The sequence below is a fragment of the Lissotriton vulgaris genome, chromosome 7 (assembly GCF_964263255.1).
Source record: "Lissotriton vulgaris chromosome 7, aLisVul1.2, whole genome shotgun sequence".
Lineage (NCBI taxonomy): Eukaryota > Metazoa > Chordata > Amphibia > Caudata > Salamandridae > Lissotriton > Lissotriton vulgaris.
Window position 1 is genome coordinate 372,902,013 of NC_141695.1, and position 19,392 is coordinate 372,921,404.

Consider the following 19,392-nt stretch of genomic DNA (forward strand, 5'->3'; position numbering starts at 1 on the left):
CGCTCCCGCCCTGCCCACATTGTGTTTTTGAGCCCAGCGAGGCTCCAAGGGGCCAGTCCTTTGTTTAGAGCCCAGAGGGGCTCAGGGGACAGTCATTGGTTGTCAGAGCCTGCAAGGCTCCAGCGTGTTGGCCCCATCATTGTTGCCCCAGTTGCCCAGCACTTAGTGGGCAGCTGCTCCGTTTAGGCCCCTGACTTTGGGACACAGCGCGTCCTAGCCCCCACAAGGCTAGTTGGCCTAGGGACTGCCACAGGTGGTGGCTCATGTGAGTTTTGTGCAATTGTGATCTTTCCCTGCACCTCTGAATGTATTTTGATGCGTCATGTGCCTTGTTCTTACACCGCTGAATGTATGTTATGCATCATGTGCTTTCCTTCCCTACACCTCCTGAATGTGTTGTGATGCATCATGTGTAATGTGCTTATACCCCTACAGGTATTGTGATACTTAGGTGGTTGTTCTTGCTAGTACAGGTGGTGCTAGTGAGGTCCTGGTTCCCTGCGTGACCTGCTCCTAAGGTGGTTAGGGTTGCGTAGGTGGTACTTACCTGTTACTAGTGATTACTGGTTGTGTGCTCTATTTTCTAATTTTTGCTACAGTGATTTTATATTTTATGTCCTAAGTGCTAATTCTACCCAGTGCTAAGTTCTAAAAGTGCTGATTCCTGACAGTGGTCCAGGTGGCCCTGTCTTGTACATATCCCCTGTAAATTCTGCCCGTGCATGTTGGCACATTGTAAAGTGTGTGTTTTTATCTAATGTGTTTTGGTATAATACAAAGGCTATTTTTATATAACCTTGTGTGGAGTTTCCTTTGTGATGGGCCTTGGGTGTTGTTGCTGGGTGCGCGCGCAAACACTTAACCTACATAGCCTCCAAGTTTAGCCTTGCTGCTCGCGTCACGTTACCTAGAGGATGAGCAGGGGTTAACTTGGCGTGTAACTCCCTTGCCCTGACTTAGGAATGGTGGTCTTTGACTGACTTTGGCGCAATACTGGCCAGCCAGGGATCCCATTTCTAACAACGCTTCGCACTGCTGCACGCCTCGCACTGCTGCACGCCTCGCACTGCTGCACGCCTCGCACTGCTGCACGCCGCGCACTGCTGCACGCCGCGCACTGCTGCACGCCGCGCACTGCTGGACGCCCCGCACTGCTGCACGCCGCACATTGCTGCATTACTCATACTGCTGCATGCCTCACACTGCTGCACACTGCTGCATTATTCACACTGCTTTCTGTACACTGCTGCACGCCTCACACTGCTGCACTCTGCTGCATTACTCACACTGCTGCACGCCTCACGCTGCTGCACACCTCACGCTGCTGCACGCCGCACACTGCTGCACGCCGCTGCACGCCACCCACTGCTGCACGCCACCCACTGCTGCACGCCACACACTGCTGCCTGCCTCACACTTCTGCCTGCCTCACACTTCTGCCTGCCTCACACTGCTGCCCGCTCCTAACCTCTTCTCTGTGGCCTCTCCGCCCCATCTCTCTTCTCCCTCAGCCTCACCACCCTCACTCCACCCTCACTCTTCTCCCCCTTTTCCATCTCGGTTGTAGCCACTTTGCTCTCTCTTTCGCCTTCTTTCATATCTTCCCTTTCTTTCTTCTCTCCCCCACCCGTGTTCCTGTCACTCTTCTCGCCCTTTCTCCTCTTCTTTCCACCCAATACCATTTCAATACCTCTTCCCCGATCTCATTTGAGCTCATTTAATGACCGCTAGAATTCAATACGTGACTTTGGAAACTACGTTAGCAAATTATGAGTGTTGCTCAGGTGATAACAGATCAAGGTAAACTAAGGACTATAATAATTTTTACAGAAATGTGTTTAAAAGCACCATATTGCAACATATTTGAAAGTCTGTTTAATTGATCAGTTGGAAAGACGCTTACCTGCATGTTGAAGGTAAAGGAAGGGATTAAAAAGAAAAAAGATAACATAATATGTCTTAAATCATGCACCCTCCCCCGTAAACTACAGCAAGTCACACACAGAAGAGGTCTGCATGCAGTTCCTCGGACACAGACATCCTCGTCTTAGACCTTCATTTTGAGATTAAATACATCCTTAAAAGGCTTCAGGAGGGCATCCTAGTGCTCATAGAGAATATACATGTAACCTACAAACCCAAGTATAAATGTCACAGCGTCTCTTTTGCTCGCGGGCTTGTTTGTTATGTCGGGGCATGAGAAGGGCAGGACGCAGAAAACCTTCCAGGACACTGTACTCCTCCTGCGCTGCTTTCTTCAGACATCCAGCCTTCTCCACGCCCAGGCAGGTCAGGGTTGCCAGGTTTTGATAACCTAATACCAAGACACCCCAAAGACAACAAGCATTTGCAATGCAATAGTTCTCGCATTCACGTGAGTTTAAGCTGTCCGCATTGTAAAGGACAAAGCCTTTTATTTATGTTTTGGGTTTTAAAACCTAAATAAAACGCATTGTCAATTACAATCATAATAGCTCAAACTCGTGTGAATGCGAGACCTATTGCATTGCAAATGCTTTTTTTCAGTGGGGGTTCCCGAAGGAGCCAGGGGGAGGCTGGGTGTTGCAGACAGACAGACAGAGCTGTCTGTGGTCTGGACAGCACAAGTGGCACAGCCTAAGCCTGACCGTCTCCATCCGCTGCCAGGGCCTAATTTATTCATTTATTTATTTATGCTTTTTTTATATAGCACGAACTTTACCCTGATGTAATAAAAAAAGAAAATTATAAATTAAATTAGCGATGTAAATTACATAAGGAAGGAGAGTAGCATGGAAGCAGGTAAAACAACTTATAACTACAACAGTTGCTCGTGGTGGGAGTTAGATTAACAAGTTACAGATTCACTCAAGATTACATAATGAGAAAAGGTGGAGCTATTAGGGTTATACAAGTACAAAAAACATATTTACAAAATGTGTCCTAGTAGCTCTTGTGAGTGTCTTGTGGCAATCGGGGTCATGACCTGGGATGAGGGGCCATGTGTCTGGTGGGAAGCTGGGTGAGGCGAAATTTTGATAGAAGTGTCTTTGGAAGAGAAGAGTTTTAAGAACTGTTTGAAAATCCAGAAGGAGGCGGTGGTCCCAAGGTTTGGAGGTTAGCGAGTTCCAAATTCTAGTCACATTACCCGAGAAGGATTACGCCATAGGTCTTTCCCTGTTGAAAGTTGGAGGTTCGAGCAGTACATTTTCAGCATTGCGTGAAGGTCTGGAACCACCTGAGATTTTGAGTTTGTTGACCAGGTAGCGAGGGGTGGAAGTGTGTATGGCTTTATGGTGTGATGCAAGCCGTCTTGTATATTGACCTAGCTTCAATGGGAAGCCAATGAAGAGAAACCAGTATGGATGTATTATGGCAATTTCTTTTGGCCCCATTGACGAAGCGTGCCACTAATGGAGGATGGATTTTAGAGGGGATAGATGAGTTTTGGGAGGCCAGCAAGGAGGGAATTACAGTAGTTCGGTCTGGAGAGTATCAAAGATTAAACTGGAGCTTTTCGGTCTTGCTCTGGATTGAAACGTCATATCCCCCAAAGAAGGCGCAGTTGAGAGCGTATATTCTTGGCCATGATGTTGGTTTGGGAATATAAGATGAGTCTTTAGTCCAGGACGACACAGTGGGATTTGGCAACGATGAACGGTTTGTTAAGAATGTTCAGATTATCCATCCATGATTGAACAGGAGGTGGAGAGTTTGAGGTTGAGAGAAGAAGGAATTCAGTTTTAGAGGGATTTATAATTAGATGATGGGATGTTATCCAATCTTGGATGGAGTTGAGTGTGATGTTGAGGATGGAAATGTTGTGTGCGGATGCCACCTTTAGGTAGATTCGGGTGTCGCCAGCACAGAGATAATAATGGATCTAGACGTTTTAAGAAGGTTTCCCAACGGGTCCATTTAAAGATTGAAAAGGGTGGTTGCGAGGAACAAGCCTTGAGGGACGTCATGATCCACAGCCTTTGATGTTGAGACATTGCTATTTTGATCATCTGAGATCTGACCGAGAGGTATGATTCAAACCATTTTAGCACTGTGCCTTCAAATTCTATTCTTTGTTTTAGTGTCTTCAGAAGAATGTTATGTTTTACAGTGCCAAAGGCTGCAGATGGGTCCAAAAGGATCAGGAAACAGGAGTTGCCCGAGTCGAGTACTCGAAGGGCTTTGTGGATAACTTGTAACAGTGCTGTTTCAGTGCTGCAGCCTTGATTAAAGCCGGATTTAAATTCTTCAAGAAGGTTGTTGTCCTTAACATGTTTGGCAAGTTGCTCAGCTACACACCTTTCTGTGATTTTATCAAGGAAAGAGACGTTGGTGATAGAGAAATTGTTAAGATCATTCACATCAGCCGAGGGTTTCTGAAGAAGTAGGGTAACCTGACCTGTTTTGAGGGTATCGGGAAGCGAGCCTTGGCTGAGACAGAGGTTAAAAAGACTATTCCAGTAGGGGAGCTTGTAGGTGTAGAAGTCTATTGCAATGTCGCTAGGGATGCAGTCAGTAGAATGGTTTGAAGGTTTTGTTTTCAGAATGATTTGAGGGCGTCTTCGGTGACGACATCAAAGCTGCGCCAGGAGACTTTTGGATTTGCAGTCCTCAAGGAGGTAGGATGAATGATCTGCTTAACAAGGAATTTCATTTTCTCATTGAAAAATTGTGAAAATTCTGCTGCTTTCTTGGGAGGGTCATCAAATTTGATGGCTGAGGAAGAATTGCTTAGGTGAAATAGTTGTTTAGGTCTGTTCATGGCCGAGTCGAGGAGTTGTGAAGTGATTCCGTTTTCTCTAAAGATGTTTGTGAGAACGGTGATTAGACAGATTAACAGTCTTCATTTCTTCTCCATGCATCTCAGGTTTTTTCTTTCTTTATAGGGAGACTAATTGAACCCTGGGGCAAAGGTGTGGGCCTTTTCTTTTTACTTTGTAGTGGAGCAACATTGTCTATCAAGACTGAAAGATTGGTAAGACACAGGGTGGTCGAATAATTGATGTCAGAGTTCGGACTGAAGACTGATAGTGCCAGTTCTATGTGTTTGGTGTTGTGAAATCAGGTAGTTTCACTATTAGGTTGGCCATGGGTTACAGAATGAGATTGGTGCATTGAGAGGTGGGTGAGGAAGAAGTCAGACCAGTCTACTGGTGTAGGATCATCGACTGTAAGCATGTCCTTGGAAACAATGAGGTCAAGCGTGGAGCCATTGAAATGTTTTGAATTTGCTCTGTGTGGTAGGAGATCATTTCCTGAGAGAAATGTGGCAAGCTGGTTGACAGCTGAACCTTCCAAAATGCCCCAATGTCAGTGGATTCCTTAGTGAAGACAGAGCAGTCACCTGGCGGGTGATAAATGGCATGAAACAGTGAAAGGGGAGCTGTGCTGTACATGAAGTTCCAAAGAGGCATTTGAATGTGAAGAAATAGCTACTTAAAAGTTCCTTGAGTTGAAGGGACTTTTTCAAGGTAGCTGTGACGACTCCCCCTTTACCCACCCTGTCATTCCTGATAATGGAATAGTCCGGGGAGGCGGAGCAGAAGATCGATAATAGTGTGAGGTGTCATTGAACCAGGTCTCAGTGAGGAAAAGTAGTTCTATAATGTAGTGATTGATGATGTCTGAGATTTCCAGCGTGTTTTGTTGTAGATCTGGGGTTGTGAAGCAAACAGCACAGCTCTGAGATGCCTGTTTTGGTGAAGGGGGTGGCAGGACTATTAGAGATTGGGGGTGATGTTCCTGGAGGTTGGTGCCTGTGTTGTAGATGGCTGGTGTTTGGGTCGGACCAGGGAGACGGTCGGTATAGTGCAATGATTTGTATAATAATAATAATAATCCTCATTTGTAAAGCGCACAATCACCCGTAAGGGTCTCTAGGTGCTGGGGGCAGTCGGGAAGATTAAGCAAGCTATTGCCTAGAGTCTCATGGTGCTGGGCTAATCTGCCGCCGGTGCCGGGGATCGAACCGTGATCCCCAGATTCCGGAGTCAGTCGCCCTGGCGCCACAACTCTTCCCTATTATCTGGAGAACAGAAGGTTGGGGATATTAGAGGTATTATTGCTAGCCAGTAAATTGGAAATATCTGTTAGGGAGAGATTGTGTGCTGCTCTTTTGGGGTGTGGGAGGAGCGTACTCCTCGGGATAAGAAGTTTGGGTATTGTATACTCACCAGGTGGAGTAGGAAGTGGACATTTTAGAACTTAGTAGGAAATGGTGGCTTCAAGCTATTTGATGAGGTGGCCTAGTTAATTTTCTAAGGTAAGCAGAGCCGAGCACTGAATGTTATGCAGCTCAATAGGTGCCACAGGTTCTGAGGGGAGTTCAAATTGAGACGTAGAGTGAGGAAGGGCGAAAGGAATATTAAAGTGTTGGGGTATTGGATTATGATGTGGAGGCTGTAGAGTCAAGTGGTGTTGGTTGGAAATAAGTGTGGGTGCTGCTGTGGGGTAGAAATAATTGTCAGAGCATTCGTTCAAAGATGATTCACTTGCTCCATCTGCTCCACTCCATGCTGCGCCACTATTTTCTGCCCTCCTTATCACCGCAACCGTTGCTGCTGTAAAAAGACCTCCGCTGTACCCTCTTCCAGTGGCACAGCCGGAGGGTACAGCTGCACTGCATCCTCTTGCACTGCAGCTCTTGCGCTCCTGCATCGCTCCATCACTAGAACTTAATGGAAACACAAGCTGGACAGCATGAAATCTTCCTGCAAATGTCATGGCCTTGAATAGTGGCCCAGTTAAAGAATGGCAAATCATGAAAAACAAATGAAGACCAAAGGCTGAGGAGGATTGACTCAAAAACCACTTGTGTCTTATTACTTTTTATGGCACTTTATGCCTTGGAGGTTGTCGGAAGACGTTTTCTAGCCAGACCTAAAAATGGCAGATATAACATCTTAATTGTTTGTTTGATTGCATGTACATTTAATTGTTCCAGGATCTATGCATGTAGGTGGGAATTAATTTACTTTTGACTTTAATGATCATGCTTGCAGTGCAGAATCCATATTATCAGTACGTATCTTTTATGCCACAAAGCCAAACAGTGGGCAATGAGCAGTGAATCTTACTTCAACGACCAGGCAACATCAGCCTAAATTGGTGCGGTCCAAACAGTGAATGCCAAGAATCCAGGGGGCCAGACTACTGTGCTCCATGGACGATACACAGCTCGGACCCAGTTGATCTGAAGACGATAGACCAATTCCTAGATGCACACCCACTGGTATGTATAACACTAACCGCCAGACAACCTAGATGAAGAAATAAACTCGACAGAAGTGATGCAAGCACTACAAACATTAGCATGAATAAAGCCCCAGGCCTAAATGGTCTACCACTGGAATCCTACCATACATTCTCCACCTAGTTAGCCCCACGATGGGTAGAAATGTACAAGGCGGAACTAGAGGAACGGGCACTTCCACAAGCCCTCTGGGAATCTTTTATTTGTCTTCTTCTTCAAACCAGACAGAGACCCTCCTCGTCTAGGGCCATACCAACCTATTGCCCGGTTGTTCGCGGGTTAGAAAATCTTTGGGAAAATATTAGCAGAGCGGTATGCTTCTATCCTTTCGCCAACATGCACCAAACTGATATACACAAAGCAAACATCCAGGGTCAGGCTGGGACGACATGTCATCCTCTTTCATGGTGTCGAGAGGCACAAGGCAAGGATACCGCCCTTGCCTTGGACCCATTGGCAGTTCGTCGGGTAGAGGGTGAGCAATGGGGCATCCCGCTGGCAGGAATCACACAAAGCATATCAATGTATGCAAATGATCTGCTTCTACATCTACGGGATATTACCTCAGACCTTACTCCGATCTTTGTCACCCTAGCAGACTTCGAGACAATCTCTGGTCGAAAGGTTAGTTGGGCTAAGTCCACAATATACCAGCTATCTTCCGACCTCCCTCCACAAACGGTGCGGGTTGGAGAGGTTGATCTTGCATGGAGTGCACAGGCACCACGATTTTTAGGAGTGTGCCTGTATCACTCCCCACAAGATATGTATGTCCTTCTTTCAGGAGCTTGACACCCTCCTCAGTACCCTAATATGGGGTGAGCGGCGAAGGCGGGTAGCCCTAGCCAAAATGCAATTACCAGTGAACCGTAGTGGACTGGGAGCCCCCTCATTTAAAGCATTCTTCCTAGCAGGCTAACTGCAGCGGATGTCTCGGTGGACCGCAGAGCGTTCGTTAGGAGAGACCCACACCAATATCGGCGGATATCCGTCCCAGCGATCTGATGTATGTTGCTACCGGGATCTAAGCCCAGGACAACCTACCCATTACAGAGGACAGTGGCGCATGCCTACATGAAACGTATACACTGAATATCGCGGACGACCCCACTTTAATCCCGTCTTCTACCACTAATAGGTCTCCCCCGAGACCATGACCACTACACTGCAAGGGCCCTACATGCCTGGACGGAACACTCAGGGAGACTGTCAGTTCTGTGAATGGCATCAGACATCCATCCGCGAACAGTGATCCAGTCGATACGGTCCTTCCTAGAGGCAAATTCCTTCTGTATGGGAGGCTGGTGGTGGATTGCCGTCGAACATGGCATATGACAGACCGCAAACCGGCAACGCAACTGGTCCTTCACGCTAGCCTACAATGGGCCTGGGACTCCATATAATAACATGGCTATATAAAGCAATTCAAGAACTAAATGCAGTAACTCTTTGTACCTCTGCCGGAAAAATGGGAGATTAAAATTCAGAGAGCACTCAATGATAAACAATGGGAACAAGCATTAGAGTACCCTAAAAAAGTGCCCCTTAACTACAGATTAAAAAATATACAGTATTTTATCCTGCATCGAGCGTATTTAACGCTGGAAAACTTAAACGATATTACCCAAGTACACCATTCTTATGACTGAGGTGCCAAGAACCTAGTGTGTCTTTTCTTCACATATTCTAGAGCTCCCCAGTGCTACACACCTCCTGGAATACAATCCACACCACACTGCTAGAGGTAACAGGGCTCAATGACACGGCAACATGAGAAGCCAGCACATTAGGCATATTCAAGCCCCACAAACGCGCACCCCCCTCAGATGCCGTCTCACAGTAACCATAGCGAGTACTCTGCATTATACATCCACATTTACTACGCTGCCCTTTTCCATACACAGTGTATTCCAGTTCGGTTGAACCCCACAGTTCAGCCATGGTTTTATTTCACCCTACATAACAGATTCTTGGATCTATTAACACCATGGATAGTGGTCAAGGAAGCTGTAACCTAACACTGAAACTACACCCTCAACTGGGGATTAGAACAAGAGCAGAGAACTAAAAACCGATCAGGAACAGTTAGTATTGTACTGTATTCAAACGCATGTATAAGCTCCCATGTCCATCCTAATTGTCAAAAATGCTGCCCTTCACATGTATGCACTGAAAAACCAAATGAAAAGAATTTACAAAAAAAACTCATTATGTACCTTTTATCTTTCAGTTCTTCACATAAGATGCATAGATTTCCAGTAAATAAAATGGAACTGCACCCAAAATATGGAGGCATATTTTAACTGATAAGGCATGCGTTATCCCTGCGTTTTATCCTTATGGGCAACAGTGCAAAAAATACTTAATACATTTAGAAAATATTACTACATTTAGTTATTAGTTGATGCTCTACCTGTAATTGAAGATTTAACAAAAGCACATTACGTATTTTCCATAATTGTTGTAGCTCTAACAGTACAGCAAGAGTTTTACTGATACGATCTTCTTCTATGTTTATGGAACAATAGGTACCCAAGTGTATCATGCGAGATTCTCACTGCTGACGTGTCGCAAATTAATGATGCCCTCGGAGATGATGAGTCCCTGTTGAAGCGGCTTTATAGCTTCTTGCAAACTGATGACTATTTGAACCCTTTACTGGCAAGCTTTTTCAGCAAAGTGATGGGAATTCTTATTAATCGGAAAACTGAGCAGGTGAGAACATAGTCCTCTGGAAGTAAGATTATGTTTGGGGGTGGAAGACAATGGGGTGTGTTCTCATGGCAGCCTATATACTATTGATGTAAGGTGGGAAGAACATGCAGTTTTGTGGCGTATTGATGTTTTTAATCACAAACATTTGTTATCTTTTCAGATAGTAGGCTTCCTTCGCAAGAAGGATGATTTTGTGAGCTTGCTACTTCAGCACATAGGTACATCAGCCATTATGGACCTGCTCTTGCGGCTGCTGACGTGCGTGGAACAGGCTCAACTTAGGCAAGACGTCTTTAACGTAAGAGAATACTGAATGAAAGCACCAACTTATTTTTTGAAAACATCTTTGTAGACTGATGTGCTGAATATGAAAATGTGTATTCCATAATTTTTCTTCAATTTATAGCAACTCTTTGCATCCTTTGCCTACTTACATCCAAGTGTCAAAGACTGATTATACATAGAATCACGGTGATATCACAAACAAGGCTATTTAGGGTAACTAGACTTTATAATACAGGCAAGTTGTAATGAGGGGGAAATTGGCAAAAAATGTAATTGGTAATGTCAAAGATAAATGATAGAATGTCAAACACGGGAAGCAAAAAGAGAAAAGTTACCTGGAACAACTGGATTCGCTATGGTAAGTCTAATCGCATCAGTGAGGAAGGAAACTTTTCAATGTTTACTTCTTTATTGAAGAGGGTTATTGAAAGGCTGGACCTAATCTCCAGAAGAAGTTTTTTCCAAATGTTTGGGGCAATTGCAGAGAAGGTTCGCCTGTAGGCTTTCTTTTTGTTGAATTTTTGGGGTTTCAACAGTAAGGATCTAGTGCTTCGAGCAGATCTATTCCACCAGATATAACCAGTGTCTGGGCCAGGTAGCAATACTGTTGTAGTGGAGGGCTGCATGCGTCTGCTAGGTGATTTTTAGATTAATCCTAGCCTTATGAGGTAGCCAGTTCAGTGTATTAAGGACATGGGTGATATGATGATCACTTTTTTATGTGCCTGTGATGAGCCTAGCAACCGCATTCAGGAAGTTAGGTGCTAGTTTTATTTTTGGTTTGCCCATTAGGATAGTAGTCCCATAGCCACGTTTGGAGATCACAAGTGCTTGAACTGCTATATAGAGATCTGAAATGGTAAGGAAGGGTTTACGTTTTCTTAATGCATGAAGTTAGTGGTTGGCCCATCTGGTGAAGGCGCTGATGTGGTTCTGCATGGAGAGGTTGTTCCGATCTTCTTCAGTATTATTCCTAGGGATTTTGCTGATTTAATGATATCTGGGGTACAGTTCAAGGCTCTGAGATGCAGGAGCCAATGTTTGATGTTTGATGTTAGAGGTGGAATTGGATGGAGAGATTAAGAGGAATTCAGTTTTGAGGGTGTTGAGCTTGAGGTAGGCATGAGTCAGCCAATGTTGCATTTAATAAAGGTGTTCTTGAGGGTGCTGATATCTTCGAATGAGGCAATTTTCATGTAAAGTTGCGTATCAGCGTACATGCGGTAGGAAATGTTAGAGTCTGAGGATTTCGGTCAGGGGTTCCATGTAGAGGTTGAACAAGGTGGGGGAAATCTTTGAACCATTGGCTCGCCAATCATGACTGACGTTTGGTCAGATAGGGCATGGTTGACCTGGATTGATCTGTTTTGTAGGAATGAGGAGAACCATTCGAACACAATACCAAAGAGACCCATCGTGAAATTTAATCGGTTCATGAGAATCTTGTGTTTGACCGTGTCAAATGCAGCTGATAGGCCAAGTAGGATTAACAAAGCAAACACAAGGCGATGATTGACTGAGCGCTGAAACTTTTCAGACACTCACTCCCAGTCCCAGATCTGGGTTGAATCTACCATTGTTCTTTAACTCTCTTCGCCACCCCAGTTCAGACCCAGCCATATGTAAATCCGTCTTGACCTTGTGAACAGTCTAGCCCAAACTACCAAGCCAGGTCTTCCCTGGACCAGAAACCAGCAACCTGGGACCGGTTTCGAGGTTCGGACTGGACTGTTCCCATGGGGAACAGTGTCAAGACTGATTTGCATAAGCTTCCTGAGATATGGAGATGAGATGAGATGTGATTGGGCTTCGATTGGTAAGAGATTTACAGCATTCTGTAGATCAATGCCAATTATTGTTTTCTCAAAAAAGGAGGCAGGTCAATTTGGTGGAGTTTTTTATAGTCTGAAGAGGGAACATTGTGTTTCCCATTGATTTTATTTGTGGACAATTTCAAAAAGGTTTTTGGGTCAGTTAATGGCTAGTGTCGAAAATAAGATGATATGGAGTTCCTAATTTGCCTGTTGTATGCACTCCATTTTTGCTGCAGACGTTTGGGGTTCGTCTGACAAGAGGTCAGTCTCCATGCTTGTTCCCGAAGTCTAAGAGAGCGGTCTTCCTCATTAAGGCTACAATTGAACCAAGGGTTAGATTTTTTTATCGGGACTCCTTTATTGTTTGGGGGAAATGGAGTCCAGGATGTTGGACATAGTTAAAATAGTGCAACCCTAGAGCGACCCCTGACCTTGCTTGCAGGCCAGGTCGCTCCCCACGCCGCACAGCTCCTCCTGTGTGTGAGTGCCTTTTCCCCTTCGCTGCCGCTCAGCCCGTGAGTTCGATCCTGCTGGTTGTATTCCACTGTTTTTGTGCATGTTTTATTCTGTGCCCCATTTATTGTTACTGTTCCCACTGTCTTGTGTATTTTGACCCTTGTTTTGCCCTTGCGTCCCCGGCTCCCCCTACCCCCTTTTCTTCTTCTGTACCCCGCTGCCCGCTCCCACCGCTGCACCCGTTCGGCCCCGCCCCCTCGCCATCCATTCGCCGCCCAGCTCTCGCCTCCCAGCTGCTCCTCCCTCCCTCACCGCCTTAAATGTCGGCCACTGTGTGGCCCCGCCGGAGGCGCTCCAGAGGCAAGCCCGTCCGCGCCTGGACCGCACCCAGCCCCAGAATCTCTGGCCCCCACAAACACCACAAAGCCAGACTCCGCTACGATGCCAGCACCATCCATGCACTCCATGTCGGCCGAGACCACACCTGCTTCCAGGCCGCCTAAAACACGCACCCATGAACCTTTCTCCTGCCACAACTGCAGCTTCACCTGCGACAGAGCCACCAAACCACCAAGGACTGGACACAACCACCTCCGCTGCATACTCCTGAACACCCGCTCCGCACGCAGACACGCCATCGAGCTCTGGGACCTGCTCGACACCTCTGCCCCAGATGTCGCCTCCGTGACCGAGACCTTTTGGTGCCCGACATCGCCATCGCCATCCCGGATGTCTACAAGATCTCCCGCAGAGACCGCACCAACGGAATTGGAGGAGGAATAGCCATCGTCCACAAATCCTCCCTCAAGGTCTCCACCCACTCAGACGACTACACCCTCCGCACCGCCGAACACCTGCACTTCTGGATCCACACCGACCCCAACACCACCCTCAGAGGATCTCTTGTCTACAGCCCCCGACCCCGACCACAGTTCAGCGACTCCATCCTCATCAGCACCCACTACATCCTCCTCGGGGACCTGAACTTCCACCTCAAGAACATCAACAACACCAACTCTGCCACCCTGATCGACAACCTCACCAATCTCGGCCTCAGACAACTCGTCACGACATCCACCCACGCCGCCGGACACACGCTTGACCCCATCTTCTCCGCTAGCCCCCACGTCTCCTTCGACCACACCACCGAACTCCACTGGACCGACCACCGCTGCATCCACTTCACCTACAAGAAGCCCACCATGCGCCACCGCACCCAACAGCTGCCCCGCTGCAACTGGAGCAAAATCACTGCAGACCAGCTGGTCACCACCCTTGCTCAGAACCCACCTACCGACCTGAACTCCGCTGCCCCCAACTTCAGACAATGGATCAACGACTGCGCCAACGTCCTCGCCCCACCCAAGAAACCATCCAACAATCGCACCAGCAAGAAGGCCAACTGGTTCACCGAATAGCTCCAAACCTCCAAGAGAGCATGCCGGAAACTGGAGAACTGGCTACACAAACGAACACCGGACAGCCACAAAGCCCACAAGGACGCCACCCGCAGACATCTTCACCTCATCAGATTAGCCAAGAGATCTTCCTTCAAAAACCGCCTGGACAACAATACACACAACAGCAAAGAGCTCTTCAGCATCGTGAAGGAACTCGCCAACACCAACGACATACCTCCCTCACAAGAACTGTGCGACCACCTTCTTCCACCGCAAGATCGCCGACATCCACGACCGCTTCAACACCTAGACCTCCGCAACAACGCCAGACTCCATCAGCCCTGCAAACACCTCCCGAACCAACCGCCTGACCTCCTGGGCCAACGTCAACGACGACAAAACATGCAAGATCATGAACTCCATCCACTCAGGATCTCCTTCAGACCCCTGCCCGCACCACATACTCAACAAAGCAGATGCAGCCATCGCACCCCAACTACGGAAAGTAATCAACATCTCCCTCGAGACAGCCACATTCGCGGAAAGCTGGAAGCACGCCGAAATCAACGCCTTCTCAAGAAACCCAAGGCGGACCCCAAGGACCTCAAGAACTTCTGGCCCATCTCCCTGCTCCCGTTCCCGGCGAAGGTCATAGAGAAAGTCGTCAACACACAACTGACCCGCTACCTCTAGGACAAAAACATCCTAGACTCATCCTATTCCGGATTCCCGAAGAAGCCCCAGCACTGAGACAGCCCTCATCGTGCCACGGACGACACCCAAATCCAACTAGACAACTGTGAAACATCAGCCCTCATCCTCCTGGACCTGTCTGCCACCTCCGACACGGTCTACCACCGCACACTAAAGACACGCCTCCAAGAAGCCGGAATCCAAGAGAAGGCCCTGAACTGGACCACCTCCTTCCTCTCCGGCAGAACCCAGAGCGTCTGCCTCGCCACCTTCCGCCCCAAAGCCACGGACATCATCTGCGGTGTTCCCAAGGGCTCATTCCTCAGCCCGACACAGTTCAACGTCTACATGGACCCCCTCGCCCACGTCGCCCGCCAGCACGATCTCAACACCATATCATACGCCGACGACACCCAGCTGATTCTCCGCAAACACCCACACACCGCCAAAACCAACCTCCACGAGGGAATGAAGGCCGTTGCCGAATGGATGAAGAACAACCGATTGAAGCTGAACTCAGACAAAACTGAGGTCCTCATCCTCTGATCCACCCCTTCAGCCTGGTACGACTCCTGGTGGCCAACCGCGCTGGGAACAGCACCGACAACGCACGCAACCTGGGAATCATCCTCGACTCCTCCCTCTCCATGTCAAAGCAGGTCAACGCCATCTCCTCCTCCTGCTACAACACCCTCCGCATGCTCCGCAGAATCTACAACTGGATCCCCACCGAAACAAGAAAAACCGTAACCCAGGCCCTCGTCAGTAGCAGGCTGGATTCCGGCAACGCACTCTGTGCGGGTATCCCGGCCAAACACCTAAGACGACTGCAACGCATTCAAAACGCATCCGCCTGACTGATCCTCACCGTCCCTCGCCACAGACACATCACCCCCCACCTGAAAGACCTACACTGGCTCCCCGTCGAAAAGAGAATCACCTTCAAGCTACTCACCTACGCACACAAAGCTATCCACAACACCGGACCAGCCTACCACAATGGCCGACTCAGCTTCTACACCCCCACCGGACAGCTCCACCAGCCGCGCCATCGCCGCTGTACCCCGCATCCAACGTACAACCTCCAGCGGCAGATCCTTCTCCTTCCTCGCCGCCAAGACCTGGAACACCCTCCCTACCCACCTACGACTGACCCAGGACCTGCTCACCTTCAGAAGACGCCTCAAGACCTGGCTCTTCGAGCAGTAGCAGCACCCTCCCTCATAGCGCCTTGAGACCCTCAGGGGTAAGTAGTGCGCTCTATAAGTACTATGATTGATTGATGGCTCTGTGAGGTCTTGTGTGTCGAACATGTCTAAGGTGGCCCCTTTAATATGAGTAGGCCAATTGCAGGCATGAGGTCATTGAGAAAGGCCTTGAAACAGTTCCCTGGCGAATCACTCATGCTGTTACAGTGAATTTAGAAATCATTGAGAAAATCTGGTTGTTGTGGTTTATTGCTGGTAGATATGATCGTCATGATTTGTTAGATAAATGCATGATTATCTCCAGCAGGGTCGTAGAATGTGTGCAAGTAGAGTCCTTCCTTTATTTACTTCATTTCGGCCAATGGCCATAAAAACAATACAATTCAAATAATTGTAAAGAAAGCGCAATGCAATTCAGCTGGATAATATTTAAATACTGGGCAAAAAATATTAATAAAAGTATCCACTATGGCGTGGTCAAGATGGCGGCGGTGTAGGACGTGTTCTTCTGTTCCTCCCGCTCCGCCCGGCTTATAGCGCTGTTTAAGCGACTCCTGGTGCCCATCCATACACCGGAGGAGGCAACGAATGATCGCCTCAAGCAGCTGGTGACGGGGATACCCTTCCTGTGGGCCTGGCTGCCAGGGATCCGCATCGAAGCTCGGCTGGAGCCTGGGCGGCGCCGGACCGGACCGGACCCCTAGCGTGGCGTACTGACTCGCGCCCATCCGTAGTCGGAGACAGCGACTCGGTGCCTGAGAGGGGCCAATAGCGACCAATGACCTCCACGCCCTGGGCCGAGTGGAATCTGCGGACTGCTGGCTCAGCGGCACCCTGCATGTGTTTGGGGCAAGTCTAAGGGGCGAGTGCGGCCTATAGGCCCGATGGCCCGCGAGAAGCCTCCGCAATCGAGATGCGCCCAGCGACCCTGAGGCCTAACGCTGGTGGGCCGTGATAGCTCTCCCAGACCCGGTGAGCGCGGAGTTTGCAACGGCTCGGCGGCGCTGTGGGCGGACAGGTCTGGCGACAGCGAAGCGAACAGGGACCCGGCCAGAGTGGAGGCGGACCTGCGGCGACGCTGCAGAGTGACGGGTAGAGGGCTCAGGGGGGTCCGGAGCCGCCTGCAACCTGGCTCAGCCGCATCGGAGGGGCCGGCGACAATGCCTACGATCGCCCTGGAGGGTCTGACGCGAAGGACCGGCCTATCTATTTACGAGGGAGGCGCTGGTACCCCGGACCTGACGGGACTACCTGAGGCCTAACAACACACAAAAGGTCCCTCCAGCATTCTCCCAAGCAGGCCCCCCCCGGACAGAATCTGTGTGGCACCAGTAGCGGAGCACCTGAAAGGAGCGGGGACCTTGTCTCCAGAGGACCAGAGGCGGTAGAGCAAGGAGGTAGGCCGCAAGCGCGACCCCGAAGGTGGGCTCCTCTTCCCCCTGCGCCCTCGAAGCGGCGAGGCACCGAGCGGTTTGGATCCTCACGGAGTGGCCGCCAATGAGGGGGGGGGTGGTCTGGCGACTGCCCAATTGACCGCGGACCGCGGACCGCGGACCTAACTAAATTAGATGACTCCTGCCTTAAGCATAAACAGTTCCCACTTATTTATGGGTCCTCAGCCTCCACGAAACAGAGGGGGGTGGCCCTTATGTTCCGCTCAGCCCTGCAATTTCAGCCCATGGGGGTCCAAGGTGACAGAGGGGCACTGGATCATGGTGAAGGGGCTGCTGCAGGGTAGACCATGCACTTTTGTTGTACTGTACGCTCCAAACACAGGCCAGAATGGGTTCCTCCAGACTCTGCTGGAGAAAGTGGTAGACTTTGCTGAAGGGCCGCTGTTCCTTATGGGGGACTTTAACTTGGTATGGCAGAAAGACCTGTATAGTACTCACTCACAGAGGTCTGACATGGGCTCCTTTTCCCCTGAGACACAACAGCAGATCAGGGATTTGGGGCTTTTCGATGCGTGGTGCTCCCTACATCCCCAATCCAGAGACTATACCTTTTTCTCACATGTTCATCGCTCTTACTCCCGGTTAGACCACTTCTTCCTGAGTCAGACCCTCCGAGGCGATCTACGCGAAGCCAAGATTTTCCCATTGTCTGTGTCCGATCATAGTTTGCATGCAATAGGCCTACACTGCGGTGTAAAGGGCGGGACTAGCCCTAGATGGTACTTTCCGGCGTCCCTGGCTCAGGACAAAACCTCCTGTACCGCGCTGAGGGGAGCTATACAGGAGTGTTCGAGGCATGTGGGCTGCTGAATTCATATCTGTGCATAGATCGCCGCCTAGTGTTGGGTCCGGATGATTGCACATTGTTGTCCTGGAAGAGTCTTCGAAGTATCACGAGATAGGTGGCTCCTCCCCTGGACTACAGTGCGCATGGGCATCCCCTCCATCCCCAGATTGTTTTTTTCCGCCATTGGGTTCGGATGTGTTTCGGTTCCCTCGGTCGGAATCGATAGTTGTTTAACTTTCCTAACTTGAGACCAAAAGGTCTTTAGGCTTGGCGTCGGTATTGTTTTCGTTCGGGTTTGTCTGTTCTTCAGCTCCGAACTCTTGCTGCCCTTCCGCGTGCTGTCGGCGCGGACGGGCCTACACGACGCTCCAGACATGGAACGAACTCCGTTTAAAAGGTGCCCGGTGTGCACCTCAAAGTATTCACACCTCGACGTGCACCCAGTGTGCAACAAATGTCTGTCGCCGGACCATGATGAGGCCAGGTGTATGGCCTGCTCAAAGTTCCGGTGTAAGAAGACTCTCAAGCTTCGTCGGGCCGCTAGGCTCCAGGCCCAGTTATCGGCGCCCCCGCCAGACAACATCTTCGAAGAAGAAGTTGGAGACGACAATGTCTTTCAAGTTTCGGACTCTAGCCCGGCGTCGGAGGAAGAAACTACGACGCGGGAGACGAGGAGTTTGATGAAGTCGTCGGTGAGGTAGGGGACGACGATGGGGCCATTGCCGCCGTGGAGGATAGCTCGGAGGAGGAGCATCCTCAAACTGACTCAGGGGTCAACCCCCACTATACGGCCCAGGTCGAGGGATCGCCTTCGGGCCTTACCCAAGACCTTATTACTCGTCCCACGGCCTTGCCTCCGGGCCCGGCCACGGACATTTCTGATGAGCCACTCCCGTTGAAGAAAACAAAAGTGAAGCCATCGGGGTCCACACCAACGGTTTCGAAACCGAAAGTGAAAGTCGCACTGGTGGGACAGAAAGCTCCAGAGGCCTCAATGTCTAAGAAATTCAAAACGGCCGACATCAAGAGCCACGCCAAGATGGCCGACCCGAAGAACCCGGTGTTGAAGGCGAAGACGACCGACGCGGCCGCGTCTGCGCCGAAGCTGGTCGAGGTCGATGACCCGAAAAAAGCTCCGAAGAAGCGTCAGGACGACTCCAAAGCTCTGGCTGCGCCGACTCCGGCCGTCAAGGCCAAGGATGGTGATGTGTCGGCTCCGAAGACCGTGCCTATCGCCGACCCGACTCCGGACAATCGCTCGAGCCGGTCCAGCCCTCCCCGGCCTTAACAAAAAAGGTCGTGGAGTCCCTGCAGCCGATTCGGAAGGACGGTGTGGCCCCCGAACCGAA

General features: G+C 49.5%; 1 protein-coding gene across 4 annotated transcripts in view; it reads left to right on the forward strand.

Annotated features, from left to right (window-relative positions):
* The window catches only part of PPP6R1 (protein phosphatase 6 regulatory subunit 1), a 1,178,344-nt gene that overhangs the window by 170,074 nt on the left and 988,878 nt on the right, over positions 1 to 19,392 (forward strand). For all 4 annotated transcript variants that reach the window (XM_086930305.1, XM_086930304.1, XM_086930307.1 and 1 more), the window contains exons 3-4: positions 9,760 to 9,946; positions 10,107 to 10,244. In XM_086930305.1, the coding sequence (XP_086786431.1) occupies positions 9,760 to 9,946; positions 10,107 to 10,244 (325 nt within the window). The remainder of the gene's footprint in view (positions 1 to 9,759; positions 9,947 to 10,106; positions 10,245 to 19,392) is intronic.